The 19,545-nt window shown below is 36.0% G+C and overlaps 4 protein-coding genes across 6 annotated transcripts; all 4 read right to left on the reverse strand.

The window, feature by feature from the left end:
• Window positions 1-493: 493 nt before the first annotated feature.
• Window positions 494-1,703, reverse strand: nmba (neuromedin Ba). Of its 2 annotated transcripts, none has more exons than XM_055174767.2 (3): window positions 1,385-1,703; window positions 885-1,064; window positions 494-767 (listed from the first exon to the last, which is right to left on the reverse strand). In XM_055174767.2, the coding sequence occupies exons 1-3, from the start codon at window positions 1,548-1,550 to the stop codon at window positions 727-729; spliced, it is 387 nt and encodes a 128-aa protein (XP_055030742.2). In that variant the 5' UTR covers window positions 1,551-1,703; the 3' UTR covers window positions 494-726. The 2 variants fall into 2 exon arrangements, with proteins under 2 accessions (XP_055030742.2, XP_055030741.2); XM_055174766.2 differs by having other exon boundaries at window positions 496-767; window positions 871-1,064.
• A 296-nt stretch (window positions 1,704-1,999) lies between these two features.
• Window positions 2,000-4,105, reverse strand: sec11a (SEC11 homolog A, signal peptidase complex subunit). Of its 2 annotated transcripts, XR_012357703.1 has the most exons (7): window positions 3,929-4,105; window positions 3,376-3,485; window positions 3,085-3,234; window positions 2,645-2,764; window positions 2,494-2,551; window positions 2,300-2,404; window positions 2,000-2,265 (listed from the first exon to the last, which is right to left on the reverse strand). XR_012357703.1 is itself a non-coding variant. In XM_055174765.2 (6 exons), exons 1-6 carry the CDS (start codon window positions 3,977-3,979, stop codon window positions 2,354-2,356), a joined length of 540 nt encoding a protein of 179 aa, XP_055030740.1. In that variant the 5' UTR covers window positions 3,980-4,104; the 3' UTR covers window positions 2,000-2,353. The 2 variants fall into 2 exon arrangements, 1 of the variants encoding a protein (XP_055030740.1); XM_055174765.2 differs by having other exon boundaries at window positions 2,000-2,404; window positions 3,929-4,104.
• A 406-nt stretch (window positions 4,106-4,511) lies between these two features.
• Window positions 4,512-6,420, reverse strand: LOC129419603 (signal peptidase complex catalytic subunit SEC11A). The gene is made up of 6 exons (XM_055174764.2): window positions 6,237-6,420; window positions 5,834-5,943; window positions 5,550-5,699; window positions 5,109-5,228; window positions 4,940-4,997; window positions 4,512-4,848 (listed from the first exon to the last, which is right to left on the reverse strand). Exons 1-6 carry the CDS (start codon window positions 6,285-6,287, stop codon window positions 4,798-4,800), a joined length of 540 nt encoding a protein of 179 aa, XP_055030739.2. The 5' UTR covers window positions 6,288-6,420; the 3' UTR covers window positions 4,512-4,797.
• Window positions 6,421-6,540: 120 nt separating this feature from the next.
• Window positions 6,541-16,278, reverse strand: znf592 (zinc finger protein 592). Its single transcript, XM_055174763.2, has 9 exons — window positions 15,359-16,278; window positions 13,052-15,257; window positions 12,779-12,957; window positions 11,579-11,752; window positions 11,342-11,486; window positions 8,739-9,008; window positions 8,475-8,587; window positions 8,230-8,371; window positions 6,541-7,984 (listed from the first exon to the last, which is right to left on the reverse strand). Exons 2-9 carry the CDS (start codon window positions 15,236-15,238, stop codon window positions 7,511-7,513), a joined length of 3,684 nt encoding a protein of 1,227 aa, XP_055030738.2. The 5' UTR covers window positions 15,239-15,257; window positions 15,359-16,278; the 3' UTR covers window positions 6,541-7,510.
• Window positions 16,279-19,545: the final 3,267 nt, after the last annotated feature.

Raw genomic sequence — 19,545 nt, forward strand, 5'->3', positions numbered from 1 at the left:
AAATGTGTATTTATATTAAAGCAAGTTTGTTTAAAAGCCTGGTGTTTTTAACCTTTTGCACTTAAACATGTACTTTTTGAATTTGATATATTATGGAAATTTGAATATTTACCAATGCAAGCATTTTTCTTATCTCAGTGTTCATACGACACATAAAAATACTGTAGTAAACTTAAGTATTTACTGTAGTGTAGTAGCCTATATTATTGTAACTAGCCTACACTGTATTAATGCATACTTTGTATTATTAACAATAGTGAATTGATCAACTGTAATAAGTACATTATGCCCATACTTTAATTTTTACTATGATAAAATTAAAAAACACAATAGTACCTAGTAATTTTACTAGCATTTATTATAGTAAATACTTTTACTACAGTATATTTCATGTAGGGAGCTAGGTTAAGCTATTTTAGTTAGATAACTTTGCATCTTTTGACATCAATACAAGAAATAATAATAAGACTTTTTTTGCTGTTTCAAATTTATTTTCTTAAAATACATTTTTAATAGTCTTCATCCATCCATCCATTCAGTTAATATGCAGTAGTCACAGCTGTTTATTAATTTAGTTTTCACTTTTACAAAATACATACATATTTATATACTTATCGGGCATAAATAAGAAACACAAACAATTGCCTTAAATAAGACTTGTGTATACAGATTTTGTAAACAATTGTCACATTCATATTTTATGTAGGCTAGCCAACATTTCTTTCTTTAGTGTAGTTTTTGAAAAGCTTCATCAAGAAGTCTGTGTCCTGAAATAAAAGATAAACATGTAAGAGTAAATTAAGATATATTTAAATCTCTTTCTTAGATATGTACATTTTGTTTACAGATTCTGTGCATAGTTTGAATCACCTGGCTATGAAGACCTTGTGTCCCTTTTGGATCCTGAAGTTCAGCCTGAAGAGCGACTTTCAGCACCTCCTGACTGATCAGTTCCCTCAAATCTTCCGTTTCTGAACTTACTGCCTGCTCAACATTAAACCTCTTAGATCCTAAGTTGTCTAGTAACTGGCTGTTTGAAATGCTCTTCTTGCCCATGAAATGACCTAAAACATAAAATAATTTGTTAAGTTTCAAAGAAAGTTTTTTTTTTTAATGAAAAAATACTGTAGTAAACAGTAGTACACTGTCGTATATCATAGTTTACTCTACTCTACTATTGTGTAATGTTAAATTAATAAACTGTATAAATAGGCTACTGTAGTAAACTTTAATATTTATGATAGCAAAAACAACTAGGAATGCTACAATTTACTACTACACATTTTTGTATGTCGGCCGAAAACACAAATTAATTGTTATTTGAAGGATACGTGCAAGTAGTTTATTTACTATAATAATATACAATCAAATATAAAGCACATACCTGTAGCCCAGAGATTCCCTCGTGGATGGACTTTAATTTTGGAAACTTTATTTCGCAACTCGGTTAAATCGAGACTAACTGATGTACTTATGGATATGTTGAAGAGCATTATGAAGACAAATAATAAACTATATTTGCACTGTCCATTTTCGCTTTTTAAAGCCATATTCTCCTCAGTTCAGATTCAGCTCGTGCCAGCTTTCTTTCACTGTATCTTTGCGGTCTGGTTTTATACGAGCCAAGGGGGCTGGGGTGGCACGCAGCTCTGAGCTCATAGATGTTGTCATTAAAAGCACGCAAGGACAGTAAATGGGTAGTCTTGATCTTTAAACGAGACAGTTTAATACACACTGACATAACCTCAAATTAAAGGTTCACACTGCACCATTTGGTTTATTTCCACATTTGCATTGCTTTTAACCCGGGGGAAAATAGGCTCACTTATTATGAAAAACACTAATGTGTTTGCTGTGGTTAAATGCATGTCGATAAAATAAATAAAATGGAAATGCAATGCAAGTGTAGTCGCTTTGTGAATGTACAAACCACTTACAAATTCTCTATGTAATGTGGATAAAACACATGGAAAGCAAAACAACAAGACTTAAGGCTTCATATCTTATACACCCCAAATAATGTGATTTGATATTTGGCTCAGCATTTTTATTTCATACAAAATATTGAGGTTTAAGAAAGTATTTATCATACAATGCAAATACATCTGTGGGTAAAGCCAGATCAAATTAAAACTGAATTTTGTAAGACATGGAAAATTAGCAAATATAAATGCTTTCAGTAGTTTTATGTACCTCATGTTTGCGTGTTTTATCAAGCAGAGAAAATAATTACTTTGACTTAGAGCAAGTGCATGATTTTTACACAAACAAATAACATCATAAAAACTGGTCATTAGAGAATGATATAGATGCTGTTGCATGATTTGACTGACACCATTGCTCTTGAGCATCTTCATTCTCGATGTACCAAAACAAACAGCCCAAGCAAACACAGTACAGCATACTGTCAGGGAAGAATAAAAACACATTAAAGTAACATACAACTTTTATCAGTTAAACATGAATTCATCTTGACATCAGTACATTGCATACCTTAAATTTGGGGTAGTCATTCATTAAAATTGTGACTATTCCGATGTAAGGCACGAACCTGCCACAGAGAAAGAGTGATCAGAAAGACATGCATATTTTCACACAGTTTAACTTATTTACTAATTTGGTTAACAGCTATTTTATTACTTACCCTCTTGCTCTACCCACTACATCTTTCTTCTCCAGCCAGTGCTGCCCTTGTTTGTAAAGCCCTCTATCATCCACAGCATTATTGTCACCTTTTGTCAAAAACTTGATGTCGCCATTTTCTCTGAAATCAGCATGCATTAAAGATATTGAGAATGAACAAAGGCATCAGTATGACTAGACAATCATAAGAAAGTACTACTTAACTTACTAATATAGCTTAGTACATGCTGCTCCTGCCCTGGCTCCTGACAAATTTAAAATTCTTAATGCCGGGAATTAGACTGGAATCATTATGTTTTTACAGAACAAAGTACAATAGATTTTTTTAACCAAAAACTTAATACCCTTATATTACTATTCGTCTATTCATCTGAATCCTTCTCGAAAATCCTTCTTGATGAAAATATTTCAAAAGCATGTCTCTCAAGTAGTCTTACTTACTTCTCATGAATTTTTAGGACTCTGTGTACGATGGGAATTTCTCTTCCTTCAATTCTAAACACAACAATTTCTCCCACTCTGATCGGATCTTCAACACGATTTGTGAGGAAGAGGAGATCACCTCTGTAAAATGCAGGTTCCATACTTCCACTAAAGAAATAAATGAATGACATTTAAAAATATTAATGGTTTCTAATTAAAACAGGCGATGGCTCTACAACAATCCAAAACAATGCATGCAAGAAAAATCCATACCAAGTCTTGGATCTGAAAGTGATAAGCAGACCTTACCTGAGAACAACAACAATTGGGCTCTCACTTCCAGTTACAACCATCAAGCCTTTCCAGATCATCAAGGCTGAAGATACAATCATCCCAAAATTCAGCACTTGATAGTAAAGCTGAAAAACAGAAAAATATTGGATAAGGTCAACAAGCTTTAGTTTGCAATATTTCTCTTAATCTCACTCATGAAAATATAGACTGCTTATTAAATAAATGACCGATGCAGATTTAAGATCTGCAATGCTGTATTGAATCATCAAAAAAAAAAAAAAAAAATTTAATATTAAATTTAACGGTAAAGCTGCTTTCTAAATTGAACTGTATGAAAATAGCGGCTGACTTGAAAAGCCTATTTTCGGGTTGCATCTTCAACTACAAAATATATAACGGCACCTTATGATAAGCAACTTAAACAACATTATGCATGTAAAACCATTAGTACAGAGCAGTAATAAATATGTAAGAACGTTAAACCAGCTGTCAGTCATTCAGGCTGACGTGTAGTAACAGAAAGCAATGGCAAAGAAGGAAGCATCAAGCTAGCTGAATAAATACATACCTGACGCTTATTCATTCGTCGAACATCATCGAGGAAATCTAATGATAACATATTGTGCAACAACAGCAAGTTATATATATAAGAATTTCAAAAAATGTATTTTTTGTGACGCTCCGCAACCACTTCTGCTGGTTAGCGGATACGCGGCAATTTTTTTCCGGTTATGTCACTTCCGGTTGAAAGAAGCAGTAGTGAAACGCGACATGAAAACTGTAGTTTCAAATAATTTCGTTGTTAATTTTAAGAAAATGTTTGAATCTCATAAACTAATAAAAAATGTTTTGGACATATGTCCACTTTTTGTTTACGTTAGCTGTGGTCGAATGCAGTTTTATATAAATACAAGTGTAAACACTTTGTGAATTAAATAAATGTGTCTACTTAGTTGTGTTAATATATATTTTTAATTAACTTATTTAATAATATATTATTTAATTTTCATATAAATTAAACAAACGAGCTGCTTAATTAAATGATTGTGTAAATATATACCTCTATGTAAGGTGTAAATAAAACAAATGAAAGCAAAAGAACTATAGCCTTAATTATGCTCCATAACTTACCCAAAATAATACAATTTAAAATTTGACACAACATTTTATTTCATACAAAATTTTGACGTTTAAGAAAGAGAACATCTGTCTGTAAAGTCACATCAAGCAAAACCTGCATTTTGTAAACATGGAAAATTAACAAATATAAAAAGTTGTGTGTACTTTCAAGTTTACACTGTTATCAGAGACAATTATCTTTTGACCTTCTTTTAAGAGCAAGTGCTCTTAACACTCCCATACACATAAACAAACAATGTAAAAACTAGATAAATGCATCCATGGTTTGACTGACACAATTGTTGTTGAGCGTCTTCTTCATTCTCTATGTACCAAAACAAACAGCCCAAGCATACACAGTACAGCATACTGTCAGGGAAAAAGAAAAAAAATACATTTTGTTTTAAAACTTATATAAAGTAAAAATAAGTACCAACACTGATTTCAGTACATTGCAAACCATTAATTGGGGGTAGTCATTCATCAAAATCGTGACAATTCCAATGTAAGGCACAAACCTGGAATAGAGGAAAAGCGATATGAGAAATCCCACAAATGACATGAAGTTCTCCATATCTGTTCACTTAACTGTTTTACTGATTAACTGATCATGTGATGCATTTTCTTACCCTCTTGTTCTGCCCACCACATCTTTCTTTTCCAGCCAGTGCTGCCCCTGCTTGTAAAGGCCTCTGTCATCCACTTGATTATTGTCACCTTTTGTCAAGAACTTGATGTCCCCATTTTCTCTATAAGAAACAACAGGGTCTAGGTTATTAGAATGAACATAGACATAAAAGAGTACAACCTGAATTTAGCAATAAAGCTTAGTACATGCTGCTCCTGTCCCAATAATTTAAATTCCTAATGCAGTATATTTTTGAATCTTTTTTAGGTACATGAGATTTTGCCTTGATAAAAATATTTGAAAAACATGTCTCACCAACACCGAACCTGTGATCTTATACTTTTAATCTTGTTTTTAAAGGCCAGCAAAGTAAGAATTTCATTGTGCAGAAAATTGTGCATAATATGACAATAAAAGCCTTCAATCTTATAAGTGTTCTTACTTCTCATGAATTTTTAGGACTCTGTGTACGATGGGAATTTCTCTTCCTTCAATCCTGAACACAACAATTTCACCCACTCTGATCGGATCTTCAACGCGATTTGTGAGGAAGAGGAGATCGCCTCTGTAAAATGCAGGTTCCATACTTCCACTAAAAAAGATATTGACATGAAAAGATTTTTGGTTAACACTTTCAATTGTGCATGATGGGGAATCAATGCAAAAAATATGTGCAAAGTCTCAAATCTGAAAGTGATGAACAGACTCTGTTACAGGTTGCCTTACCTGAGAACAACCACAATTGGGCTCTCACTTCCAGTTCCAACCATTAAACCTTTCCAGATCATCAAGGCTGAAGATACAATCATCCCAAAATTCAGCACTTGATAGTAAAGCTGAAAAACACGAGAATCTTGCTCAATTTCAACAAGCTTTTGTTTAATGTCTGCCCCATGTTTAATGTTTTCTATTATGCTTTCACGAAATGTATATAATAATGCTAATAAAAACAATGATTGATGTAACGGGTTCAGTTAAGGCACTGTACTTACAGCAATTCAAAAAGCATTATATTTTTTAAATAATAGTAATAAATGGGTAAAAACATCAACCATCTTACAACCATTCAAGCTGACGTGTAGTATCAGAAAGCAACGCAAATGAAGCATCTAGTTAAATAAATACATACCTGGCGCTTATTCATTCGCCGAACATCGTCGAGGAAATCTAATGATAACATCTTGAACCTACAGTAAATTATTCACAACAACAGCTTATCACAACATTGCAAAAATCGTGATTTTATTGCAAAGTTCTGCCACCACTACCGGTTTGCATACACGCGGCAAGACTTCCGGTACGCTACTTCCGGTTGGAAACGATTGTAGTTTCAAACCGAAAGAAATACTAGTTTTAAACAAACTTGCTATCAAGAACATTACACAAATATTGACATACAACGAAAACACAAAATATCACCCAGTTAAAAGAAATTTCTTAGACATTTGACATAAAAGTTTAATTTGAAACATTAACAAACATAATAGTGACAGAAACAATAGTAATCTTTGTATTTGACGTTTTTCGAAGGCCTCCAAAACATCAAACTTCTCATAATATACTGTAAGTTTGAGTTTCGGGTGTCTTTCTTTAATCTGAGAATATGTAAATATGTTATCAAGTTTTTTCTCCATATAAGCATTTACAAAAGTGCTAATTTTGATTGTAAGAATGGCTCATTGAGTATAAATGTAATTGAAACTAGTCCTCTAATGGAATGAATATGAAAATATATTTTCTCTGAGTGCAGATACCTGGGTTTATACCTTTAAGAATAAATGTAATCTCCATAGTAGCAATACTGTTACAGATGTTTAGCTTCATAATACAAGCACACTAGCTAACAAACAGTCAAATATTTATCATTAGGCATGCCCTTCCTTCAAGACAAGCATAACACAAGCACCACCAAAAACTGACCATCAAAAGTACTAAATTCATCAGCATTTTCCCCTGTTGACATATTTGGTAACCCTGAAAACAGCCAAAGTATTACAAAACTTTCCAACATATGGCTAGATTATGAAACATACATGTCATGATAGATTTGTTGACATACATTTGTTCTGTAGATAAACAATGTAACACCCTGACACGATGCTTTTGAAATTATATGAAAATAAATTATGATTAACCACATACATAAGATAGACATACACATCAAAGTAATACACAATAAAAAGTGACGATTAATTGCATGTATCCAACAGTTTTATGTTAATGCAATGAAATTCTGAATATAAGTCTGTTTATAATATTTTTATGAGATATAATATTTCACTGTAAGGCAACATGTTTGCTGTACCAAATTTATTAGCTGCATATTCAGCTAAAAGGCATGTTTGCCCATCATTGTTTGCAATCACGTTGATTAGCAGCTTTCCATGTAAAGTGTTCTGTTTTTCAGGTCTTTTCTTTCTTTGTTTCTGATGTCTGTGTGTTGCTGTAAGCACGGTCTATGGACTCAAGGGTCACAGACTTACTGTGGTCTCCCTCTGTGGACAGGAGAGTTAATTTTGGCAAAAGAGGTACAAGTTTTCTTCCACCTCTCAAGTCAGTTGAGTTTAGTCCTTTTCGATTTGCTACCTCATTTTTAGAGTCCTGCTGCTCCTCTTGTTCTTTGACCTTATGCACAATGAAGAGATGCCTGCTGAGCGCTTGCTGAGATGTGAAACAAAGGCCGCAATACCGGCACTGGGGCGTGTCACTGTCGGTTCTGTGTTGAGGTATGTGCTCCTGAAACTGCGCTTGGTCTTCTGAGGTAAAGCCACATTTGGCACAGCGATAAAGTGGCTTAAGACGCTTGGCAGGAGAACAATATGATGTTCCTTCTTTTGCTGTCTTTCCATTGGCTTCCTCTGCTCTTCTTTTCAGCCTCTGAAACAGGAACATGAAGCTCCATTTTGACATTCAAAAATATAGCTCTGTCAGGGAAATTCCTCATACCTCTTAAACATTACTTGATATGTAATAAAATCAGAACAGTGCTGAATAAGAAAAAAATCTTGTGCATGGAATATTTATAAGAAAATATTTTAACATAAAAGCTTTAAGAAGTTTCCAGTGTAGATTCACTCATTAAGCCAATCAGTATTTTGTAACCAAAAGTATTTTGTGATTACCTCGCTTGTAGTTTTTCCCACCTCCTGAGATGCCAACTTTGCCATCTGGCTGAAATCTGGATTCTTGATTCCATGCATCAAGCTGATGTGATTCTTCAGCATAGAGTGTTTAGTAAAGGTTATGTTCTCATTTGTGCAGTACCTTTAAGAAATGTACAAAACAAAGTCAGACAAAACAAAAAAAATGATAAAGAAGGCTAAGAAACGTTAAATCTGCCACATGTTTAGTGACGTCTTGGCTTTACCAGCATGTATAAACTTTCTTTTTTCCATCATGGTCACTGCGAACGTGTCGTCTAAGACTCAAGGGTGAATTGAAGGATCTTTCACACAGTCGACATGGATGTTTCTTTACAGACTGCACAACAAAGTCATTTTTTAGAAAATAAACTAGAGCAATACAAAAATATAGTAAACAAGAAAACCAGCCAAACCAGTGAAAAGGTTTAAACACATATTTAAGCCACATGAAACACAAGTCTAAGGATTACACTACAGCTGGAGCTCACCCTTCCATGGCTGGTCTTCATATGACTGATGTAGGCCTCTCTGTCAGCGACCCACAGTAGACATTGTGCACAGGTCCAACCAGCGTTCTTCACACTATGTCCACTATTTGACCTCCGTGCAGCAGAGCTGTCTCTTACTTTAATGCAGGCCTCATTAGCAGGTTTGGTGGACCTTGGTTGAAGGTTTTGTGATGACACTGTATCACAGAAAGATGTTGTCTCTGTTTGGCTTTTCTCTGCTTCACCTTTGAGAACTTTAACATGAACACCCTGTACATAAGAAAAACAACTTATTTATTTAATAGCAACACATGTGACAACATTAGCTAATGGCGCTTTTCCATTGCATAGTACCCCACGGTTTAGTTTAGTTTGGGTCGGGTCAGCTCACCTCACCTCACTTTGGCGTGGTTAGCTTTTCCATCGAGTTTGGTATTACTTCGCAGGGGGAGGGATTATAAGCGTGTCGTTATATTTGAGAGCGTCCTGTACATTCCCATTTATTTATTTATCAGTCCGCCATAAAATTAAAATTGGCCACCACAAATAGATGTTTGCACATCGTGTTTATCACTAACGTAACCTCTATCTCTCATGACAGTTTCGGTTTAAACACCCGTGGCGTCAGTGGTTGATGCACTCCGCTGAGCCTCACTGAAGTTGCATTTAAGCATATAATGCTGATGTGCTCGTCGCGAATGTTCCGCCACAAACTGCAACATCAACCTGTCCTGTGGATGTTTTTCATCGCTAAAACGGAGTTTGGGAACTTATAGCAGAGCACGGATGACAACATGTTTGCTCGAGAAGCTAGCACTAAAGGTAAAGCTAATATTTTACATTATAGCGATGACGCTGTAGAGACGATTCTCTCAGACCAATCAGTGATCTACGGTGTATTCGCGTCACGTTTGGTATCAGCTCAGATCGCTTGGAACCCCAACCGAGGTGATACTAAAAAAAGTATTGGGTACTACATACTGCACCCAATGGAAAAGCTCCCAAAAGTAAGTGGATTACTATGGAATGGAAAAGCGCCATAAGTGACTTAAAGGTGGGGTGCATGATCTCTGAAAGCCAATGTTGACATTTGAAATCACCTAAACAAACATGCCCCTACCCCAATAAATTGGGATCCTTCTTTTGATAGACCTGCCCCACACATACGCAATCCAGGCAACGATGTCGGTTAGTAGACATCCCCCTTACTGCTGATTGGTTACAAGTATGTTTTGGTACTCGGCCCGGCTCCCTCTTCCAAAGCGTTTTTCAAAAATTGTGCACCCCCCTTTAAAGGGATAGTTCACCCAAAAATGAACATTTTCTTATTATTTTATCATCCTCATGTTGATGAAGATTAAACAGAATAACAGAATTAAAACACAACAGAAGATACACAATACAAAAAACTATCTTTAAGCAGGTTTGCACTACCGTATTTTTCTGACAATAAGCCGTGTTATTTTCATAACTTGGCTGGTGCTGTGTCTTATAGTCAGGTGTGCCTTGTAAGTCAGTATGAATAAATTTTGACATATATGAACCAAGAGACAACATTACCGTCTACAGCCGCAAGAGTCCGCTATATGCTGCTCCTGTATTTATGTAATTCAATGGATTCAGTGATGTGGAATGACGAAAAATGCGAACTTCAAGCTAGTTGGCTTGTTCGGTTAATTTAGCCTATTCAACCTTCCAGGTAAGTTCTGTATGCTATGGTTTATCGTTTAAATAACTGATATTATTACTTTAACGTACACGCATCTATTCAGCCTGCTGTTCTGTGCTATTGTTTAGTTGAATAACTTGCCTTTCCAGATTAAATGTCTGTTCTTTGGCTTGGATTTTGTGAAATAATTTTCTAAATAAACGCGACGTATACTCCACTGCGACTTATATATGTTATGACGTCTTAATGACGCATTTTTGAAGGATGCGGCTTATACTCCGTTGCGGCTTATAGTCGGGAAAATACGGTACAAAATCATATTTTTCAGAACACATCATATTTAGGCAATTTTGTGTTCCTTGCTTATTTATTGTATTTACCTGGCTGTGCACCACCTTTAAAGTTTTTACATTTTGGCTCATTGGAAATTATTATTACTGAGTGGATTACTTTGGTCAGGATTACTTTATCATTAAAATTCTTTCAATAACTTCTGTGAACTGACTAAACAAACTACCTAATTATCATAACCTATCTATTGTCTAGCAAAACTTTGTTAGGGTTGAATTTTTTTGCCAAGACTTGCCGAACAACCTGTCATTTGCACACCACCCCAACTGACAAATCGAAAAACTGACAGATGAATTTCAACTATGCCTAACTGTCCCCCTCAGCAATGTGCAATCAAAGCAGGTGTTCCATATAACTGCACAGAACACGATGAACTACAAATTTCGGGAGCGACTACCAATGAGAGCGAAGCAGTGAAGTTCACATCACCTGTCTCTCGTCAGTTACTGCAGTGGATGGTACTCATTTGTTTAAGACAACCTGAATTAGAAACGCCTCCTAATTAAAGAGATGAGCAACACACAGCGAGAAAGCCGCTGGTGGTTTGAAAGGAGCATAATGGCAATAAAAAAAAGATACAAACCTTGAAATGTTGCGCCAGAAGTATCTTCTCTGGGAAAAATGATGTGCACTTTGGACACTTGAACACAGAAATACGATGATGGCAATGTTGATACAACAGCTGTTTTCTCTTAAAGACTGTTTCACAGGAACACTTGCAGATCACCCTGCACAGGAAACACCAGGAACAACTTTTTAAGACAGGTCTAAGATCACCTACACTGACTGAATTTAAAGAGAGAAAAAGAGAGGCACTTACTGATGGTCAGGTTCACTGCCACCATGCTTGCTTTTCACGTGTGCCAGACAGCCATCAGAAGATTTGAAGGCTACAGGACAGATGGTACATTTATAGAAGACCTGACAATGTTTGTCCTCAATGTGACTCTTCAAGAGGGACAGTGACATGAAAAGCATTTCACAATGCAGACACCTGCAAGAAATTGCATTTAGGTGATAAACAACACAAAAGATATTTTTATAAGTTTATTCTGGGCTTGACACTAAGCATTGTTATGTGGTTGTCCTTCAGACAAGTAAATTTGTCATTTACTTAAAGGCGGAGTGCATGATTTTTAAAAAGCACTTTGGAAAACGGAGTTGGGTCGACTACCAAACTTGTAGCCAACCTGCAGTAAGGAGCATGTCTATTACAGTGGCGGCCGATGACTTCTTTTATCGAGGACGCTCGATGCGAAGTTCGTCACAACATGTATGTAGCCCATCATGTGTGTGGTTCGTAATTTCAAAATATGTGCATCACGTGTCTTGTCAAAATAAGTGCCTGCTGCAGACGCATCTAAAGGGTTTATGAAAAAAAAGATGCTTGTGTTTGCCATATACTCGGATAATCTCATGCATAATCAGGGTTTACTGTTAAGGGAGTGTCTTGCGTGTATTTTGTGAACGTTAGCGTCTCTTTTGTCATAAATGGTTTTGACGTGTGTGCAGCGGGCACTTGTTTTGGCAGGACACGTGATGCACATGGTTCACATGATACAACAAACACATATTTTGAAAACACGAGCAACACACTTGACACTCCGAACACATATTTTTAATTTGCGTACCTCGGAAGAGCAGTCATCAGCCGCCACTGGTCTACTAACCGACATTGTTGCCTTGGTTGCATATGTGTGGGGTGGGTCTATCAAAAGAAGGTCCAGATTCTATTGGGCTAGGGGCATGTTTGTTATGTGATTTCAAATGTCAACATTGGCTTTCAGAGATCATGCACCCCGTCTTTAGGTATAATCAGGCTTAAATGAAGGGTCGGAGGCGAAGCGACTGAAGCCATGGGGGTTTGTGGTGGTCAGTTTTTGGGCATTTTTAAGTTACTTTTATATTCGTGCAAGTAAAATTCTTTCTCACTTGCCTATCTTAAACATGTCCTTGTCTCTGACAAGCGTTAATGTCAAGCCATGTTATTGCTATGGAGGTCAAAGTTGAAGTTACTTACGAGTACCCGATTTTGCGGGCATAGTGAAGACAATTCTCCTTTACATGCTTTTGGATATCCACAGAACGACTGAGTGCCCCACACTCAGGGCAGCAATAAGGGGATTTATGTGTGTGAATGCGCTGATGAGCCATGTAGCTGCATTTGTTTGGTAGCAGCATTGAGCAAACCTTGCACATCTGCATTAGAAGTGAAAAAAGAAGTGAAAAGCACAAAACAAACTGTTGTAAAGAATTTATAAATAAATAAAACACAAAATAATAGTTTACTCACCAGACCTTCAGAATCCACTGATATTCTTTGATAGTGTCCTGCAAGTGAAGTCGTGTCTGACATTTGTTTATTGCAATCCAGGCATTTGAACCCATGTCTAATAACTCTGTCAGAATAAAGAGGCAAGACCACTTGGTTTTTGGATGATTCTGTTCTCTTGTTCTCACAAGGTATCTGATTCTTCGACTGCATAGGCTTGGTGGGCGCCAACATCTGCTCAACATCAATGGGCTTCATAAACAACTGAGTGCACTGCATCACCATGCCTTTGTTCTTGTGATCTCGAGCATGTGCCAGAAGAGCACATTTGTTAAAAAACACCAATGTTTTAGAGCAGTGGGTACATGCTACTTCAATATGCACGCTCCTCCGACTATAATGGTAAGCGAGACTCTTTTCCAGCCCAAAGGCGTCTCCACATTCTAGGCAGCAATAGCCTTGTGGTGGAAGCTTGATATTGCTGCCCGGTGGTGGACTCAGGTCAGGAACGTATGTTGGCACGGGGTTCGAATAATTCAATAGTCTGTTTAAAGTTCCAGCTGCAGTATTCGGGGTAACAGCCCGTGCGTTTGGGGAGACTTTTTTGACTTGGTGCACTAAGGGTACAGAACTGCAAACCGCTGAAGATGATAACCGAGAGCGGTCTTGTCTGTTGCTGGAAGATCTTGCTGTAACTGAAGCAGCCACACTGTGAGGGACTAGATTTAGGTTAGCTAAGTGTAATGCTTTTGGAAGGTAATTTGTATTAGCCAAAGAACCCATCTGAGCAGCATTGGCCTTCCTCTGCTTATTCCCTCCTTGTGTTGTTTTTAATACATGATCATTATTTTGGGATTGAGGTTTCTTTGCGCTCCTTACCGGTTTGCTACCCAATAAAGCCGTCTTTGAGGCCTCCTGCTTTCCATCTTCAAAAATGACCTCAGAAATGATTTCATTTGAACGATACACAGGCAATGTTTTAGAGAAGGCATCTTCAACTGAGGACTGAGATATTGGAGATGATCCAAAAGGTGACTGGAAATCTTCAGTTTCAGAGTCCGGTAATATGCTTGTGACAGTACGTTTGATTTCTCCAGATGAGGTTTTGATTGTCTTTATTCTGACTCTTGGTATTGCCGGAGGTGAGCCGGTAGCAACAGCTGGAGACGCTTTACCGCTGCTATCACTGCATATGCTCATGGGGCTGTCAGGCTGTCTTGCGAAACGTTTCACCACCTCGAGAGGACTCCTGGGGCTCCTTGGTGATATGGGTATTTTTGGACTAAATTTTATTGGATCTTTTGAGGTTACTGAATTACTTTGCTCACTTGGATCCCTTTTAGCATTTAGGGATGCTAATGCATCTAAACAAGAAGACAACCTAGAGGTATAAGCTTTGACACACGTGCGAGAAGAAGAAATGTTTGTCTCGGGGGTTGGACACGCATTTGTTCCAAAATCTTCAGTGTTGTCTTTCTTAGGGACTGAATCAAAACATGTTTCTATTTTATCTTTATCATCTTTAAAACTCTCTCTGAAAGAGGAGTCATCATTATTCTTGACATCATCCATATTTTTAGAACCAAGATGTCTTTCATGGGACTTGTACGTCTGAATGCAAGCTTGTAATTTTCCATGACTGTCTAACATAGGAAAAGCTGAAGATGTAAACAGTGAATCATTTGGGAAGTATGGAGATTTTGGATGGTCAGCAATTCCATTGCTCTGAACATCTTCAGACTCTGGACTAGATATGGGGCTAAACTGAGGAACTGCCCTTAACATAGTGGGATTTTTTTCAGGGCTCTTTTCCGAGAAACGTTCTGGACAGTTTCCATTGACAGAAGCTGTATCCAGCTTTGGATAACTGATGGGATGAGTCTCAATATGATGCGCCTCTAGTGAGCCTGCAGAAGATTTGAACCCATTTTGCAAAAGGTGTCCCAAATGTGAGCCCTCTTTCTCCACAAGATGTTCATAAGAGTCTTGGCGGCTGGTGTTTTTTACTATAACACTGACAGCAGGGGCATCTGTTGTGGGGTGAGGGATCAAAGCTGTGGCATCCATACACATGTCCGAGTGCTTTAGATGTCCCTCTCCCTCATCATGATGCTCCTGTATGGCCTCTTTGACACCCAAACTGGTCGCATCAGGGATGTCAAAGGCGGCCAAAAGATCATCAAAATCAGGGGTCTTCATATCACCCATGTTTGAGGACTTTAAAAACCTATAAAATACAAAATATATAATTATATACAGATAAGGTACATGCCTTTTTTATTAATGCATGCAATAACAGCTGAATGCAAAACAAAGACTTATATTTACCATTTGATTCCTGGTTAATTCATCTCCGCAGTTGTTGGGTGTTAAGAGTCTCCATCAGTATCTTTACCTGTACCATACTGACACTTGTAGGACCTTCCATATTAAGTTACCAGTCCACCAACTCAAACACTTTGTGGTATGTTTAAGAAAACTTTAGCACCTTTCCTTTTAGCATTTTACCATAACTGTCTCTGACACAATTTCAAATTACTTTTAGCAAGTCAAGTCTAGTTAGCTAGCTTGTCAATCACATACAATGATTTTATAAACCTGTACAGAGAATAGTATTTAAACCATAGCATATATGTTACTGTCATTACTTAAATAAGTCATGCAATTGCAGAGAAGTTAGCCTTTCGAGCGAGGTTGTACGAAGCTAGCATTAGCTTATATGCTAACTAAGAAAACAAACCTTCGACAAGCTAATAATCCCTTTGAAACATTCTTCACAGTTAAATTCGTCCCGTTTCACTCCGTAACACATAATATGACATTTCTGTCATGTGTTCAGTTATAAAAATGGGCGCGAGAGTTTTCATGAAACAAGCAAAGCAGCCCGTACTGACAGAAGCTTTAGCTGTGCTGTCGGGTGCGCGCTTGACTAGCAGCTTGCATGCCAGTTTTGTAAATAACGCAAGCCTGTCCTATTCGTACAACAGTACAGACATCAACAGCCAAACACGCTTTTTAAAACAACTTTTAAAAGGCATGCAAATGGTTGCTCAAGTAAGCGTCCAGTCTTTTTTGAGTTGTGAGGTTTATAAAGTGAGTTGTTTACAGTTGTCCGATGTCTGTGCTAGCTAACAGCTCTCTCTCCTTCCTGTGTGTGAACGAACGAGGACCCCGCTCAAAGCCTCAAGGAGGATGTGTCAAATTCTACCGAGCTGCCTAACTAGACAGCAGTTTTGGAGACTTCGACTCGAACGTTGTTCTATTTACAAAGGCGAATTTGATAGGCTATTAAAAAATTGAGAATCTAAACCTTTATATAAAACGAATAGAATTACAAAAAATGATACACTTTGTTCAAAGGATGACTGCAGGCCAGGGATGAAATGTTGCACTCTAAATACAACTCAAATTTCAAAGAAGTGTGTACTTTAAAGTAATTTTTTTTTTTACGATCAAGTGATTCTCTTCGCGATTAATTTTAAAATATATTTTAGTCTGGTCATTTTTTGTTTTTATACCTTAAACCAGTGGTTCTCAATCTTTGTCCGCGTGCGGCCCCTCTTGTGTATGGTGCATTCCTTTGCGGCCCCCAAAGAAAATTTATGACAAAAAACTGTTCTAAAATGTAACATTTTAATTAAAGAAAACATATTAAATTATACAAAGTAGTGCTGTTGGTTAGTAGCTTTATTATTATTTTTTTTTAATTACACAGAATTCATGATAAATTAATGTATTTTATCAAATGTCACAAAACTGGGGCCCCCCTGGCACCATTCTTCAGCCCCCAGTTTGAGAACCACTGCCTTAAACAAGCAGAAAACATAAATTATGTTTACACTAATAGTGTAATTTATGTTGTTATATGCAAAGTGGTTGAATGCTTCATTCTGATTGGTTGACAGACAGACATTCGTGTGCGTATTTTTCAGTAGGCTAAAAGAAAAAATCACTATGCCAAGTTTTTAAACATCAATTGTAGGCCTATTCTTTATTCGCTGACAGTGTCTTTTAAAAACAGAACTAACATTGTTATTCTAATCATACTAGTTCATGTAATACCATGTACAGTAGTATAATTACGTTTTTCATTTTCTTTACATTTTGCAAATGGGGGGAAGCATAAATGAGTAAACTTGCAGTATGGTGCACACATTTATTCTAACAGGGAAATTATTTAATAGATTTTGAGGAATTTTATATGGTATTTATAAATACTTGAATATGAATCCAGTATTCAGGATTACCAGGGTTGGGAAGTCACGGGATTACGTATTCAGGAGTCAAAAAACTAGTAACTGTAATCCGTTACAGTTACGTTAAAAAACATAGTAATCAGATTACAGTTACATTTTGTAAAAAATGGGAATACTTTCAGGATTACAAAGATTTACACTGATTTTTACTACAGTAATGTGACCAGATTTTTTAAATAAAAAAATCTTCAAAAAGTCTTTTTGACCTTGAAGGAATCCAAAAGTAGATTACACTACTTTTATATTTTGGTGCTTGGATTAAGTTATTGAATGCTATTTTTACAAAGTAATATGTAACTGTAATCGAATACATTTAAAAACTAACCCTCCCAAATCTGCGGATTACTTTATTAGATATAAAACTGAACTGAGCCATAGACTTTGAGAGGGTGGAAATCTTTGTATCTAGAAAACAGATAGCTGTCTGAAGAAACAGCCCAGATAAAGTCCCGAGGGTTAATGTCCTGATAATATGAAGAGTTTCGTTGCAAAACGAGATAAATTCATTTTTTAAACATTTTTGACAAAACATGTTTATTAATAATAATAATAATAAAAATAATAATAATCTTTTATTAAGGACACTCTCTCTTGGTCCATAAAAACAACAACAACAACAAATATACACACATAGACACATACAGTTACACTTACTCATGTACATATAAACTAAAACGCCAATTATTTAAATTAGTAAATTAAATTATTATTATGTTATCATGTTATTATTTTGTTTTATGGTGCTACTTAGCTGTATTTTTTAAGTTATGAAGGTTTAAATCAATACAAACCAACTGCAGTTGCATTGAAATTAATTGGAATGCACAACCAAAAAACGAGATTTCTCAACAATTAAAAAAACGGTGGTTATCTCGTTTTGCAACGAAACTCTACATATGTAAATGTGTATTTATGATGTCATTACTAGAATTGTCATGCCTCATTCCTGTTATGAAATTCAATACTACAGCTAAATATATAGGGTTAAATTAACAACCAGTCTCTACATACTTATTGCACAATTAGTTTCAGGTTCAAGGAATGACAGTGATCATATGTTTGTTTGTTTTTTTACTATATTTGTGTTTTGTATATGAAAGACGTAGACGCTTCTTCCAAAGTTTTCTTTATTATTTATTCTTTATTGATATTAATAAGTAAACTCTTGGGGTAGTCAGAATTATTGGACAGAATAGTCATTCAATCCATGGTTCAGCATTTGTTTTCCTTGACAATTCCATGTGTAATCTTCTCTCTAAGCATTCTTGCATTCATGTGAAATAAAAGCCTTAAATTAAAGTGAAGCAGCACTGTTCTGCTGCATTAATTCTAATTTTCTCCTTTCTGTTTTTCTGTGTTTCTGATCTTGTGACACATGAAATGTAAATGGACACTGTGTCTACATGTGTTATTTTTATACTCGCCTTATATAATCTGCTAAATGTGTTTATCAGTTTTATTCTCTAATATCAGTCTGCAAATCCTTTCAATTTATGTTAATATTGATTATTATTCATTTAAATTTATTTAAATTATACTGTTTCTCTTTGCACAAGGTTAATGCAATCATTAATATTACCATTTATAGAAATAGTTTTGAAGTGACAATTGAATGAATGCATTCTGACCTGCGTTCTCATGTCTCCAGGGCTCCAAGATGTTGGGAGTATATCAGTCAGATATTTGAGCTGTAGATGGCAGGAGCGGAAAACATTAGGGGTCAAAGGTGGAAACTTTTGACATTTTTTTAAATCACATTTTCTCACCACGAGAGGTAATCTGGAAGAATCATAAAGCACAGAGGAACAGAAATGGTTTTACAAATCAATTATAATCTCTCTAATTTATGCTGAGGACCGACAAGACTTGGATGATGTCACTGAATCACGAGCATGGCCACTTGCTTCAACAAAGCACATAAAATGCCTTCATCATATTTTTTTTACGTTTTTTTGTACACATCAGAACTGAAATAAAATGCAGTGATGCACACTGAAGTCTATTTAGATGCCAGAATGTGTCATCTTCTTTTACCTAAAAGGAATTAAGTCCCATTTAATTTTACGAGGAGAGGCAGTCATTAATTCAACAGATTGCAATGCCTAATGATTGTATTAAGTTTTGTCATTTGTGTTCTGTAAACGTCACAAGCCTTCTGTGAAACCACATGAATGCATTATTATTGTGAGAAAAAAAAATCTCTGCAATAGCAACAAAATCTCCATTTTCAAAATTAATATCCTATAATAATTTTCTTAA

This window comes from Misgurnus anguillicaudatus, chromosome 15, assembly GCF_027580225.2.
Source record: "Misgurnus anguillicaudatus chromosome 15, ASM2758022v2, whole genome shotgun sequence".
In the NCBI taxonomy this organism is placed as follows: domain Eukaryota; kingdom Metazoa; phylum Chordata; class Actinopteri; order Cypriniformes; family Cobitidae; genus Misgurnus; species Misgurnus anguillicaudatus.

Bases quoted from the DNA above. Each gene is read 5' to 3' on its own strand.
- nmba (XM_055174766.2), bottom strand. From the start codon at position 1,550: ATGGCTTTAAAAAGCGAAAATGGACAGTGCAAATATAGTTTATTATTT. The intron at 1,065-1,384 runs GTATGTGCTTTA...TTTATGTTTTAG, and splicing joins AGGGAATCTCTGGGCTACAG to GTCATTTCATGGGCAAGAAG. The intron at 768-870 runs GTGATTCAAACT...CTTTTATTTCAG, and splicing joins CACAAGGTCTTCATAGCCAG to GACACAGACTTCTTGATGAA.
- sec11a (XM_055174765.2), bottom strand. From the start codon at position 3,979: ATGTTATCATTAGATTTCCTCGATGATGTTCGACGAATGAATAAGCGT. The intron at 3,486-3,928 runs GTATGTATTTAT...TCTGTTTTTCAG, and splicing joins GACGAATGAATAAGCGTCAG to CTTTACTATCAAGTGCTGAA. The intron at 2,552-2,644 runs GTAAGTAATAAA...TCTCTGTGGCAG, and splicing joins GTAGTGGGTAGAGCAAGAGG to GTTCGTGCCTTACATCGGAA.
- LOC129419603 (XM_055174764.2), bottom strand. From the start codon at position 6,287: ATGTTATCATTAGATTTCCTCGACGATGTTCGGCGAATGAATAAGCGC. The intron at 5,944-6,236 runs GTATGTATTTAT...CGTGTTTTTCAG, and splicing joins GGCGAATGAATAAGCGCCAG to CTTTACTATCAAGTGCTGAA. The intron at 5,229-5,549 runs GTAAGAACACTT...TGTTTCTTATAG, and splicing joins GTCCTAAAAATTCATGAGAA to AGAAAATGGGGACATCAAGT.
- znf592 (XM_055174763.2), bottom strand. From the start codon at position 15,238: ATGGGTGATATGAAGACCCCTGATTTTGATGATCTTTTGGCCGCCTTT. The intron at 8,588-8,738 runs GTGAGCTCCAGC...TTTGTTGTGCAG, and splicing joins TGAAGACCAGCCATGGAAGG to TCTGTAAAGAAACATCCATG. The intron at 8,372-8,474 runs GTAAAGCCAAGA...CATTTCTTAAAG, and splicing joins AAGAAAGTTTATACATGCTG to GTACTGCACAAATGAGAACA.